The sequence below is a fragment of the Scheffersomyces coipomensis genome (genome assembly GCF_036884675.1).
Source record: "Scheffersomyces coipomensis strain NRRL Y-17651 chromosome Unknown DFJ63scaffold_1, whole genome shotgun sequence".
Lineage (NCBI taxonomy): Eukaryota > Fungi > Ascomycota > Pichiomycetes > Serinales > Debaryomycetaceae > Scheffersomyces > Scheffersomyces coipomensis.
The window spans coordinates 1,091,614-1,104,447 of record NW_027042892.1 but is presented as its reverse complement, the minus strand read 5'-3'; the positions used below and the strand labels follow the sequence as shown (position 1 = coordinate 1,104,447).

Here is a 12,834-nt window from a genome sequence, read left to right as displayed (position 1 = left end):
TATAAATCAAAAAACGGTGTTGTAAATAAAACCAAATTAATCATCATCCATCATCCCTAGATACTGTAAATAATCATATTCATGCAATGGTACTGAATCAGAAGACTCCATCACAGCATAATTCCACTTTGTTCATATCGCCTGATATAAATAGTCGTCGACAGGACTTATTCATTACCCCACCTAACCCAGCTGCTGCCAATTCTAATACATTATTTGATTCACCAGCATCACGGCGTTCACTGTTGTTTGGTCATCATCAAGAAGGATCAACATCAAATGAACCTCCTCATCATAACATTAATAATTATAACCCTAACCAAAATAGAATTCTTGAATCAGAACCATTGACGGCAGCTGAAAAGCTTCGATTGTGGAGACATGATGCCTTGAATCAACATCATTATAAGACAGCTGAGTTCATAGGTAATAAAGTATTGGCATTAACTGATGATCCTAATGATGCATTCTGGCTAGGTCAAGTTTATTTTAATAGTGGGAATTATTTACGAGCCAAACTGTTATTAACTTCCAAACCTGAATTTGAAAAATCAGTAAGTTGTCGATATTTAGCAGCTTATTGTTTAATTAAATTGGAATTATGGGATGATGCTCTTGATTTAGTAGGTGAAACCAATCCATTTAGAAAAGATGATAATAATAATAACAACCTATCTAATCAATATGAGATAAAAAATAGTGATGGAGGAGTTAAATTAGAAGCTTCATTATGTTACCTTCGAGGATTAATATATTCGAATCAAAGTAATTTTGAAAAAGCAAAAGAGTGTTATAAAGAGGCAGTTTTAGTGGATGTTAAATGTTTTGAAGCATTTGAAGAGTTAATAGATAATAATTTGATGACTCCATCAGAAGAATGGGATTTTATCAATATTTTAAATTTCAGAGATCTTGAAGATAACGATGAATTAATTAAATTATTATATACTACCAAACTAAGCAAATATCTAAACATTGCTAAATTTGATGAAGCTGAACAAATCTTAAGAGAAGAATATGATTTAGGTAATAATAGTGATATTTTACTTAGTCGAGCTGATTATTTATTTGTACAATGTAATTTTGATGAATGTTTATCTATATGTGAAAAGATATTATTTCAAGATGAATATAATTTCAGTGTTATGCCTAATTATTTAAGTACATTACATGAATTAGGAGGTCGAAATAAATTATTTTTGAAGGCTCATCAATTAGCTGAAAATCATCCTACAAATCCTATGACATGGTTAGCGATTGGAACTTATTATTTATCAATAAATAAGATTATTGAAGCAAGAAAGTTTTTCAGTAAAGCTACATTAATAGATTCTAATTTCGGTCATGCATGGGTGGGATTTGCTCATACCTTTGCTGCAGAAGGTGAACATGAACAAGCTATTAGTGCATATGCATTTGCAGCAAGATTATTTCCTGGAACTCATTTACCTAATTTATTTTTAGGAATGCAACATTTACAAATGAATAATTTAAATTTATCCGAAGAATATTTATTAGCCTCATATCAAATTTGCAATACTGATCCATTATTATTAAATGAATTAGGAGTTATTAATTTTCATAAGAGTAATTTTATTAAAGCAGAATTATTTTTTCAAGAAGCTTTAGGAGCTGCGAAATATTTAAATTCTGATTCTAAGACTTGGATTTCAATTCATGCTAATTTAGGTCATGTTTATAGAAGAGGAAATCAACCATATAAAGCATTAGAATGTTTTAATCAAGTGATTAGAATTAGTAATAAGAATGATTCTAATATATTATCAGCTATGGGATTGATATATTTAAAGCTTGGTAATGCATTTAAAGCGATTGATATTTTACATGATGCATTAGCTATAACACCATCAGATGCGGTTGCATCTGATTTATTAAAGAGAGCTTTAGAATATAATGTCACCAATTCCGATTATATTTTAAGTGATAATCTTATTACATCACATAATCCTACTTTACAATATTTAAGTAGAACGAAATGGAATAAGGCTAAACAAGATAAAGAGAATCGAATTCGTCATCAAGAAGAAATAAGAGAACGTCTTAAAGGTGGTGATAATGGAAATATTTATAATACTAAACTCATGACTCCATTAACTCAGAAGACGAATCACTTTTTAGATAAGACTGATCACGATACTAGTGGACATGAAGGTAATATTATTGAAGGTGACGAAGCAGAAGAAGATGTTGATGATGAGATTGATATTGTAGCTGAAGGGTTAAGAAGAGGAGAAGATTCTAGTGATGAAGAAGAAGCTGTAATGGAAATCGAAAGTGATTAGTGAGGTTGTAATTACTGAGGCGGTTATTATTATATAGAATGTTTATTATTTATTCTGATAATTAATTAATGAAATGCATAGAACAAGTTGTTTATGTTATGATTTGGTGTAGTAACATATAGTAGTTTAGGAAAACAAGGTTACAGAGTATTGCCTAATTGGGAAATAGTTTCTATTATTAAAAATAACAATTATCGGATCATTTAAATAAACAATCTTGTAACATAGTTAAAAATAACTAAATAACAATAACTAAACACTGTGTCAAAAAATTAAAACTTAATTATATGGGGTAATCGGAACTGTGATATAATTTCACGTTACATTATCTTACGTTTACTTCACTACGCGATCCTCCTTCCGTTCTCTCCCCTCCTTATTTAATCATCATCAAACTATCAACAGATCAAGTTTTAACCACCTGTTTATAAACAGTAAGTTAAGTTCATTTTCTGATACTCATCATCATCATCATCTACTCACTCATTACACGTAGACATTGTGGTATATATAACTCATCAGCTGCTTTGGTTACTGATCGCGATTGTAACCATCTAATTCCACATACACAAAAAAAATAAAATAAAATAAACGACATCATCGATCGTCTAATCTAAAACAAAACAAAAACAAACCTCATACTGATAACATCACCAAACATCAACAATAACAACAATAGCCCAGCATTATCATCAGGGACATCTGCAAAACCACTCCTGAATTCGTACAGAAAGGAGTAATTATATTTAAAAGTCACTGGTGACTTATACATTACACGAATCTCGTAATCAGACGAGAGGATCAATTTGCATCAGTCAGTGTAATATTCATTTGACACATTCCTCTTCCATTCCTTAGTTTCTTGTTCTACTTCGTTCCTTCCTTCCTTCATTTATTCATCCATCAGTCGAATACAACCTTACAGAACGTTGAAAAAGGATTGTTTCCTAAATGGTTTGTTCATTGTCATCCTCATCCATAATAATATCATCCTTACTTTGTCTTTATCTATCCGTTAATTAAACATCATACATACATACATACATACATACCCCATATAATGAATACGCATACACCCATACCAACTCCTTCTAAAGGTTCAAAAATATTATGTATCAATTTCAATCAAGATCAAGGGTGCTTTGCTGTAGGTCATGAAAATGGATTTCTTGTATATAATACCAATCCTATTGATTTACGAGTAAAACGTAATTTCAATCATCATCATAACAATAATCATAATCACAGTCGATCTAATTCCAATAATGAATCGAATCAACCACAGCCATTCTCTCATCACTCATCAGTTTCATCATCTAGTTCTTCTGGGTCAGGAATAGGTCATATAACTATGTTACATAGAACAAATTATCTTGCATTAGTGGGAGGGGGCAAGAATCCTAAATTTTCCAATAATAAATTAATCATATGGGATGATTTAAAACGAAAGAATAGTTTAAGCTTAGAATTCATGAGTCCCGTGTTAAATGTATTATTATCAAGAACTAGAATTATCATAGTTTTAAAAAATCAAGTATTAGTATATGGATTTTCTGCTCCACCTAAGAAATTTGCAACTTATGAAACTATAGATAATGAATTAGGATTAGCTGATTTATCAGTTAATTCAACTATAGTATCATCATCATCAACTACATCATCTAATGGAGATTCATCAACCATAAATACTAATGATAATAATAGTACTATGTCATTAAATGCATCTATATCATCGAATGGTTCCAATAAGGACAATAATGGTTCACATATTAGCACCACTGCATCATCATCATCAAGTAATAAATATCAAACGTTAGCATTTCCAAGTCGATCAATTGGACAAATTCAAATTGTTGATGTTAGTCCTCATGGCCAGGAAAAGAATTTAGTTAGTATTATAAAAGCTCATAAATCAAATATTCGATGTTTAGCTTTAAATCGATCGGGAACTTTAATTGCATCTGCTTCTGAAACTGGAACTATTATAAGGGTTCATTCTACTCATAATACTGCTTTATTATATGAATTTAGAAGAGGGTTAGATCGAGCTATTATTACATCTATAAAATTTAATCATAATGATTCAAAATTAGCTGTGTTATCAGATAAGAATACTTTACATATATTTAATCTTTCCTCATCGATTCATGGATCATCCCTAGAGAGTAGTACATCAATGAATACATCATTATCATTATCTACATCGAATTCATCTGCCAATACGATAATGTCATCACCATCACCATCTCAAACAATATTATCAAAGAACAATGGACAAAGTCAGAATCAAAATCAACAACATACAACAACCAGTACTACTACGACTAATATTTATTCTAATTTCCAAAATTCATCATCTAATAAAAATAAGACTAATTCGAATGATCATCAACAAACCCAATCTCCTCAACCTCAGAAATTTTATCATATCCCAGTTAATAGACATCATGTATTACAAAAATTACCATTACCCTTACCTAATTATTTCAAATCCACTTGGTCGTTCTGTTCGATCAATACGAATCAATATCATAACGAATTCAATAATGATGTGAATCATAATGATATTGGAGTTCTTGGATGGTCGAATAATGATAATGTGATTATAATTTGGAAGAATAAGAAAATATGGGAGAGATATGTTATATTAGAGAAATATGGACCGGGAAATACTACCTCTTTGCATGCTAATTCGATTGATGAAGTTACATCGTCAAACTCTACTGCTGGTGGTCATACGAGTTGGGAAATTGTCAGATCAAGTTGGAAATACCTTGATAGTTTAGAAGATTAAGTACATGCTTTTTTTTTCTGGGATTGATTTTGTAAAGATTGTGTGTGTATATACAAGAATGTAAATAAATAAATAAACAAAACTAAACTAAATACATAGCAAAACATTATCAATTAATGATTTCACATAATATAGGATCATATAAGATTTTCTCCTTTTGATGATGTTGGAATTTATCCCACTTTTTACCATGGAAATTCCTAAAGAATCGTTGGGCATTAGTAGGATTTTTAAATTTAATTAATGACGTATTGATTTGATGTTTGGGATCCTTTATGATTGATATGATTGGATTCCGATCGTTTAAGTCGTAATTCCATAATAATCTCGGTAACGTATGTTTCGATAATCCGAATGGAAGGTTTTTCACTAATACCATATTCCCTCTTATATTTGGATTTATTAAATCGATAAGTAAGTTATAATTTGGATGAGGGGTGTGAGCTTGTTCAAGTGTGTATGTGGAAGATGGTTCTGATTTGATCAGGGTTAACGCTGTGATATCTTTGACGAGTTGGGATTGTTGATTAGATGGAAATAAATGGTTAAATTTAATCGTGGATATATTTGTCTTGGACGGGAATAAACCAGGACTTAAAGAATAAGTTTGATAATGAGGGGATATCATATTTTTTAATTCTTGTTCGGTTGGATCAACGAATTGGAAATCAGTTAATTCAAATCCATTAATGGTTTTATGTAATACTTCATTATAATATACACAGGCTTGAATATAATTTGGAAATATAAGATAATAACTATGTTGGAATTGCAAGTTTAAAGCTTGACGTGATTTTATAACATTGAATTGTAAATCTGAATGATTGGTAGTAGGAACGATGGATTCATCTTGTTTCGGTATGATTGAATAGGTTCGTTCTGGATAATTGGGATAAATACTTTTGAAATCATTAGCAGTGATGAATGAATTTACACAATTGAATTTCAAGATATTTGAATGTAAATGAGTATTAGATCGTAAAGGTAAGTCTTTAACTGCCTCTATCATAGGTTTTAGATTCCAATCATTCTTAACTAAAGTATCTAAATACAGCAGCAGCAGTTGATTTTGATCAGTTTGATTATTATTATCATATAAATGTTTGGTTATTCGAGGTAATGTGGGCGCCACTTTTTGAGATGTAGCGTTATATAGTAGACTCATAAGCTTCTCAGAAGCCTTGTTAGATAGCTTAGACAGCATTGATACATGTGAAATCAACTTTGAATTGTACTATAACTTGGTTGGCTGTAAATAAAGATGTTTGGTGATACTATTTTCCTGTTTAAAAAATATTTACACCCATACCGCTGAAAAATAGATTCGCATCCCTGCCGCCGTGCTCGTGATTTTTTATTTATTTATTTACGTCTCAACGTTTCTCGGTAGAGGTGATTTTAAACAGATTTTACGATTATAACCACTACCACCACCACCACCACCACCACCACCCACCACCATTACAACCATGTCCCCCCCTGTGATAATAATTATAATTTAAAGTTTAATAAGTAAATTTAAATTCAATTGTTATGATGTCTAGTTGATTTAAATTAGTTTATGTATATAGAAGTGTGTATAGTTTATACTTGAAAGTACTGGTATTGTATCGGTCCACACTATTAACCGGAACGTACTTAAAAAAAGACAACAAATTCCGTCTTGAGGCCTTTGCCCCTCCCTCTCTCTCTCTCTCCCTCCCTACGTTAACTAAGGCTGTCTAAAGTGAGTGAGTGAGTGAGTGTCACTGACTCTGACAGAAAAAAAATTTGTGACAAAAAAAGTTGATTCAAAAAAAAAAAGAGGACGTAGTTACAACCAATTAATATCTCCAACACTTCAAGTTCATTACCTATCAGATATATATATACCATATCTATCTGCTTGTACATATACAGAACTTGTTGTATATAGAGTAATCCAATACTACTCAAAAAGAAAACCAAATCAAAACCCCAAAAAAACAAACAATTCCAGACAGGAAAACCCAAACCTCAAAATTAGAAATAAAAATTAACACAACCGTCAACGCTCAACCACAATTTTAACTCAACTGAATCCCAACCAAACCTTCATCCACTTTTTACAATCAAACTTAGAAGTGGAAGAAGCATACTATCATCTATACATATCACATCAACACTACACCCCTACACCGCTCAGATTGTGTGTGTTTTGCCGTTGACTTGCCTAGAAAATCCACAAATACCGATTTTTGATTTTGATTTTGCCGTCTTACAACCAATATAAGCAGAATACAAATTATTATCAACCGTGATTTAATCCTACTTTCCTTATTATTTTTTTTTATCCCATCCATCCTTTGTAAATAGAATTCTTTTGTTCCACTACGCTTATAGTTCATCCCCCCGCCCTGTTCTTTATCGTCGTCCTTATCATCCACCTCATACTCATATAATTAAGACAACGTGGAGATATAGAAACTTGTAAAAATCAATCATCAAATCATATACATAACTTTAAAAAAATACAACCTTTCTTGAGCATACTCAACCTAACATGTCAGAAACTATTTGGTCAAGTGGTAACACTTCTCCTATTCAAGCTCATGGTGTACCATCTCAATATAAATCTGTATTAGATTCAGTTGATCCAGACGTGGCTAAATTCTTATCTGCCACCGCATCTTCCAACACCAATACCAATGATAGAAGATTCTCCTTCAATGATGGTAGTGATATTGATAATTCAAATATCTTTGGCTTGAAAAAGGGTACTTTTTCAGCTATAACTGCTCCCCCTGGTGTTGGTGGCGGTGGTACTACCAATCATATCTCAACTGGAGTGGTTGTCAACCATACTAATGGGGTATCTACCAATAACAACAATGGTACCAATAATCAACGTTTGAATTTCGGTACTGCTTCCATTAGTGGTGGTATTGCAAGTAGACATCCTCATCCTCAAGATAGTTTTTTACAAAAATTTTCTTCAGTTGCTGATGCTACAAGAGAAATTGAATTATCTAATGGATTAAAAAGTTTAAATCTTGATTCAAATTCAAGAAGAACAAGTTTTAATACTACTAATGATAATTCTTCTCCTGCTACTAATAATGGGAATAATGGTACCGCCAATTCCATTGTTTTAACTTCTCCTCATGGTTCATTAAATGAACCATTAAATATGTCAAGAAATTCAAGACATCAATCGATTAGTGATAAAATCGATCAATATAATAACACTTCTCCTATTCAAGGTAGTGCTGCTTTATCAGTTAATTCCGATTTAAATTCAAATGTCACTGATATTAATAATAATGCCAATCCAAGTTCAAATATTAATAATAATGGTGTTGCTAGTGGTGCATCTGCAAATCATCATCATCATCAAAATGCCAATTTGAATCATATGCCTCATAATTTTTGGAATCCAGCTACGGCAGCTCCATTCACTCCAAGTGCTTCTTATCAATATTTCATGGAAGGTATTCCAGAAGGTATGCAGCCACCTCCACCTCCACCATCTCAACAACAGCAACAACAATTCAATCCTTATAATGGTAGAATGAGTAATGTTATGGGTGGTGCTGGTCAAAGTGCCGGTGGTGCTCCAAATAATGGTGGTGCTGGTGGTATCCCACCTATTACTCCTCCTCCATTCATGCTTTCTTCTCCACCTCCTCAATTTATGGATCCTGCTTTATTCAATTTAATGAATTATAATAATAATGCTACCCTTGCTGCTGCCGCCGCCGCTGCTGCTGCAGCTGCTGGTGGTGTTTCCCATGACAAATCTGGTTCTGAAATTGGTGATAGTGATTTAGAAAAGAGTGGTAATGGAACCTCAGATGATTCTAAAAAAGATTCAAATTCAAAAGCTAATATCGGAGCTCCAGGTATTGGATTAATGAATAGACAAATCCCACCTGCCTCATTCATGTTTCATCCTTTCAATCCTTATTCAATGTATAATCAATCTCCTCCACCTATTGGTATCCCTCCATTATCACCAAATCCAATCGATGGTAATGTAGTGACCGCACCTCAAGGCTATGGTGATCAACCTCAATCCCAATCATCACAACAACAAGGTCATCATGGTGGTCATCACCATCCTCATCCACACCATCATCTCCATCAAGATTTTGTCCCACCACCTAGTTCTACATCCACCACTAGTTCATCTTCTCATCAACAATCTCCTGCTGCTAAGACCCCACCGAATGGTGGTAATGGTAAGAGAAAGAATGGTGGTGCTAAGAACAATAATGGTAATGGATCCACTAATGGTTCTGCTCCTTCCAATGGTAAGAATGGTAATAATAATAATACTAATAATAATGCTGGTGGTAATCATATTTATAGATCACCATTATTAGAAGAAGTTCGTTCCAACACTAAAGGGAAAGAGTATTATTTGAAGGATATTTATGGTCATGCGATTGAATTTACAAAGGATCAACATGGATCCAGATTCATTCAACAGAAATTACCTGATGCCAGTGATGAAGAGAAGGAAGTTATCTTTAATGAGATTCGTGATATTTCTTATGATTTAATGACGGATGTATTTGGGAATTATGTGATTCAAAAATATTTTGAATTTGGTAGTATGACTCAAAAGAAAGTATTATTAGAATACATGTTGGGCCATATTTATGAATTATCCTTACAAATGTATGGATGTCGTGTGGTTCAAAGAGCATTAGAAGCCATTGATTTAGATGGACAAATTAAAATCATTGAAGAATTAAAAGATTATATTTTAATTTGTGCTAAGGATCAAAATGGGAATCATGTCATTCAAAAATCAATTGAAAGAATTCCATTTAATCGAATTAGATTCATATTGGAAAGCTTAGAAAATCAAATTTATCATTTATCAACTCATCCATATGGATGTCGTGTTATTCAAAGATTATTAGAATATAGTGATATTAAAGATCAAGAAGTGATTTTAGCCGAATTGAATCGATTTATATTTTATTTAATTCAAGATCAATATGGGAATTATGTAATGCAACATATTTTAGAACGAGGAGAATTAAAAGATCGGGAAGAAATTTTAAAAGTTGTCTTGGGAGCTGTGGTTAATTTTTCCAAACATAAATTTGCATCGAATGTGATTGAAAAATGTATAAAATTTGGAACTTTAGATCAAAGAAGACGTATTTTACGTGAAGTTATGCTTCATAATGAAGATTTCACGGTTGAATTAGTTGATGATGATTCTCCATTAGCATTAATGATGAAAGATCAATATGCTAATTATGTGATTCAAAAATTAGTTGAAGGTTTTGATGCTAGAAGTGAAGAAAAGAAAATCTTGGTGGTTAAATTAAGACAATATTTAAAACAAATCAGTTCAAGAAATAGTTATGGAAAACATTTAGCATCGGTTGAAAAGATGATTATCGTTGCTGAAACTGCTTTAGATGAAGCTGATAATTATTAACTCTGATCCCAATCCCAATCCCAAATTCAAACATAAAAGTTGTACATATATATCGTTGATAAACAAGATCCAGACATCACATTATTCCCATTCATTCCTTTCACCTTGCCTTACTTAATCCATTACTTAATTTATTTATACTTTCTTAAATAGTTCATTTTCATTATTATTGTTTTATCTTGTGGTTTTAGTCATTTATGTTTTATGTTTTACAAATCAAAAAAAGAAGTCATTCCCTTTCAAAAAAAAAAAAAAATCCTATCATTTTTATAATTGTTATTATTATTTAAAAAAAAAACACTCCCAATAGAAAGACCATCTAATCTATTATAATTGTGCTTACTTATGGATATAGTTGTTACCCATGTATATATGTTTATAAAGAAAATTTAAAAAATCTAAAATTTAAAATTTAAAATTATTATCTAATCGATCTAGATCTACAAGTTTTGTAAGAATTTTTATTTTTATACCAGGCGGGGGTTTATGCAAATTATTGGCGGTTAGTTCAAACTCACCAAATTTGCTATAAAAAGTGTGTTATTAAAGAAAGTTAAAAGTAAAAGTTAAGTCATAAAAAAGGAATCTAATAAATAAAAAGCAAATAGCAAAGTAAATGTGAAAAAGTTAAAGTTGAAAATATGAAAGTGCATCCCCCAAAATCAAAGTGAAGAAAAAGCCCAAAATATACGAAAAAATTGGTTATTTTTAGAAATCAATCTCTTTGAACGAACTTATTAAATTAAGGTGAAATCTCGACCATAAATCCAATTTAGAACTGTCATTTGATAGATTCACTTGATGATAATAATCAGTATATAAAGACTTCAACGTCAGACATGGTATAGCCAAGTTTTTCTTATCAATGATCAAGTATTCAAAAATCGTTATCCATTGTAATAATTTAATTTCATCTTTGATTTCCAAGGACCAGATTTCTTCATTTTTGATTAATTTGATTTGAGTCACTGATGCCGATTTGATCTTATTAGTTAAACTGATATCGATATTGGAATTATTTGTGTTATTATTAGTGGTTGATTTCGATTTAGTACATTTGGAATCATCATCTTGTTTTAATTCAAACACATCATATTCATCATCTGATGAAGTTAAGGATGAGAAATTCGATTTCACATCGGTTGAGATTGATTTTCTAATTGATATAGCTCCAGGACCAATACCACCATTAGTTATACTATTATTTCTACCAAGACTTAATAAACTTGAAGTACTGTATTGAGAACTGAATGATTTCTTCATGATATTAGAAAGATTAACTGATGAAGAAGCACCACTACCATTTCCATTCTGATTAACATTATCATTTAAATGACTTAAAGCATTCCCAATTGATCCACCCGGATGTTTCATGGAGAATTGCTTCTTACGTTTTAATAAATCTCGTTCAATCATTTCCAGCAAGGCTAATATGGTAGCATCGGCAAGAATTAAAGATAAAGTAGTTGAAACAGTTGGAGCAGGTAAACCATGGATTGATTCTTCATTTAGATAATTGGGTAATTCAGTATATAATAAACTATTAATTTGAGGATGAGATGATAATTTTGAATTTCGATTACAAGTTAATAAAACGATGGGTAAAGATGAAGATAAATGAGGTAATAATTGTAATAATTCAGTTGTATTACCACTTGCTGTTAATAAGATAAGACAATCTTTTGATTCATCGATTAATCCTAAATCACCATGTAACGCTTCTGATGGATGTAAAGTTGAAGCATGAATTGATAAAGAATTTAAAGTTGCCACTAATTTATTAGCGATTTTAAATGATTTACCAATTCCTGATATAACGATTTTCCCCTTATTAATATAATTTGTTTTAAAAAGGATTTGTAAAGATTCTAAAAGATTAGTTTGACTAAATTTATCAGTTTGATATTGCAAATATAAATGATTCACAGCATCATTTTGATATCGAAGGGTATTTCTGATGGAATCCAACGCGATTAATGATAAATCCTCAAACTTAGGATCGAAGTTATCGATATCCATAGCGACCAACTAGATGATATGAAGGATATAGACGTGTTGTGATGGAATAAAGGTGTTGATGAAAATGGCAAAATTTGTCCTGTTTTGTCAATTCTTTTCTTTTTTTTTTTTGGTGGTATTTTTTTTTTGCTTGGTGATGAAATGAAATGGGCTATGATTATGGGATTTGAATGCCGAATTGGATTAGAGGAAGAGTTAACCAATAGGATTCATAAATACATCAAGTAAAGGTAACTTCTATAAATGAACTTCAACAAATAAAATAAATAAAATAAATAAAATAAATAAAATAATTGAAG

The 12,834-nt window shown here is 31.3% G+C and overlaps 5 protein-coding genes across 5 annotated transcripts; 3 read left to right on the top strand and 2 right to left on the bottom strand. All coding sequences in view use genetic code 12, as the record gives it.

The window, feature by feature from the left end:
- Window positions 1-86: 86 nt before the first annotated feature.
- On the top strand, window positions 87-2,303 carry DFJ63DRAFT_321662 (anaphase promoting complex subunit; the record flags this gene model as incomplete). The annotated part of the gene is made up of 1 exon (XM_064907350.1): window positions 87-2,303. The coding sequence occupies one exon, from the start codon at window positions 87-89 to the stop codon at window positions 2,301-2,303; it is 2,217 nt and encodes a 738-aa protein (XP_064764683.1).
- Window positions 2,304-3,331: 1,028 nt separating this feature from the next.
- DFJ63DRAFT_316614 (uncharacterized protein) lies at window positions 3,332-5,137 on the top strand. The gene has a single exon (XM_064906714.1). The coding sequence runs from the start codon at window positions 3,364-3,366 to the stop codon at window positions 5,095-5,097; it is 1,734 nt and encodes a 577-aa protein (XP_064764682.1). The 5' UTR covers window positions 3,332-3,363; the 3' UTR covers window positions 5,098-5,137.
- DFJ63DRAFT_316613 (uncharacterized protein) lies at window positions 5,138-6,523 on the bottom strand. The gene has a single exon (XM_064906713.1). The coding sequence runs from the start codon at window positions 6,299-6,301 to the stop codon at window positions 5,207-5,209; it is 1,095 nt and encodes a 364-aa protein (XP_064764681.1). The 5' UTR covers window positions 6,302-6,523; the 3' UTR covers window positions 5,138-5,206.
- Window positions 6,524-7,618: 1,095 nt separating this feature from the next.
- On the top strand, window positions 7,619-10,516 carry PUF3 (mRNA-binding protein; the record flags this gene model as incomplete). Its single annotated transcript, XM_064905609.1, has 1 exon — window positions 7,619-10,516. The coding sequence occupies one exon, from the start codon at window positions 7,619-7,621 to the stop codon at window positions 10,514-10,516; it is 2,898 nt and encodes a 965-aa protein (XP_064764680.1).
- Window positions 10,517-11,224: 708 nt separating this feature from the next.
- On the bottom strand, window positions 11,225-12,535 carry DFJ63DRAFT_310499 (uncharacterized protein; the record flags this gene model as incomplete). Its single annotated transcript, XM_064905608.1, has 1 exon — window positions 11,225-12,535. The coding sequence occupies one exon, from the start codon at window positions 12,533-12,535 to the stop codon at window positions 11,225-11,227; it is 1,311 nt and encodes a 436-aa protein (XP_064764679.1).
- Between the last annotated feature and the right edge of the window lie 299 nt (window positions 12,536-12,834).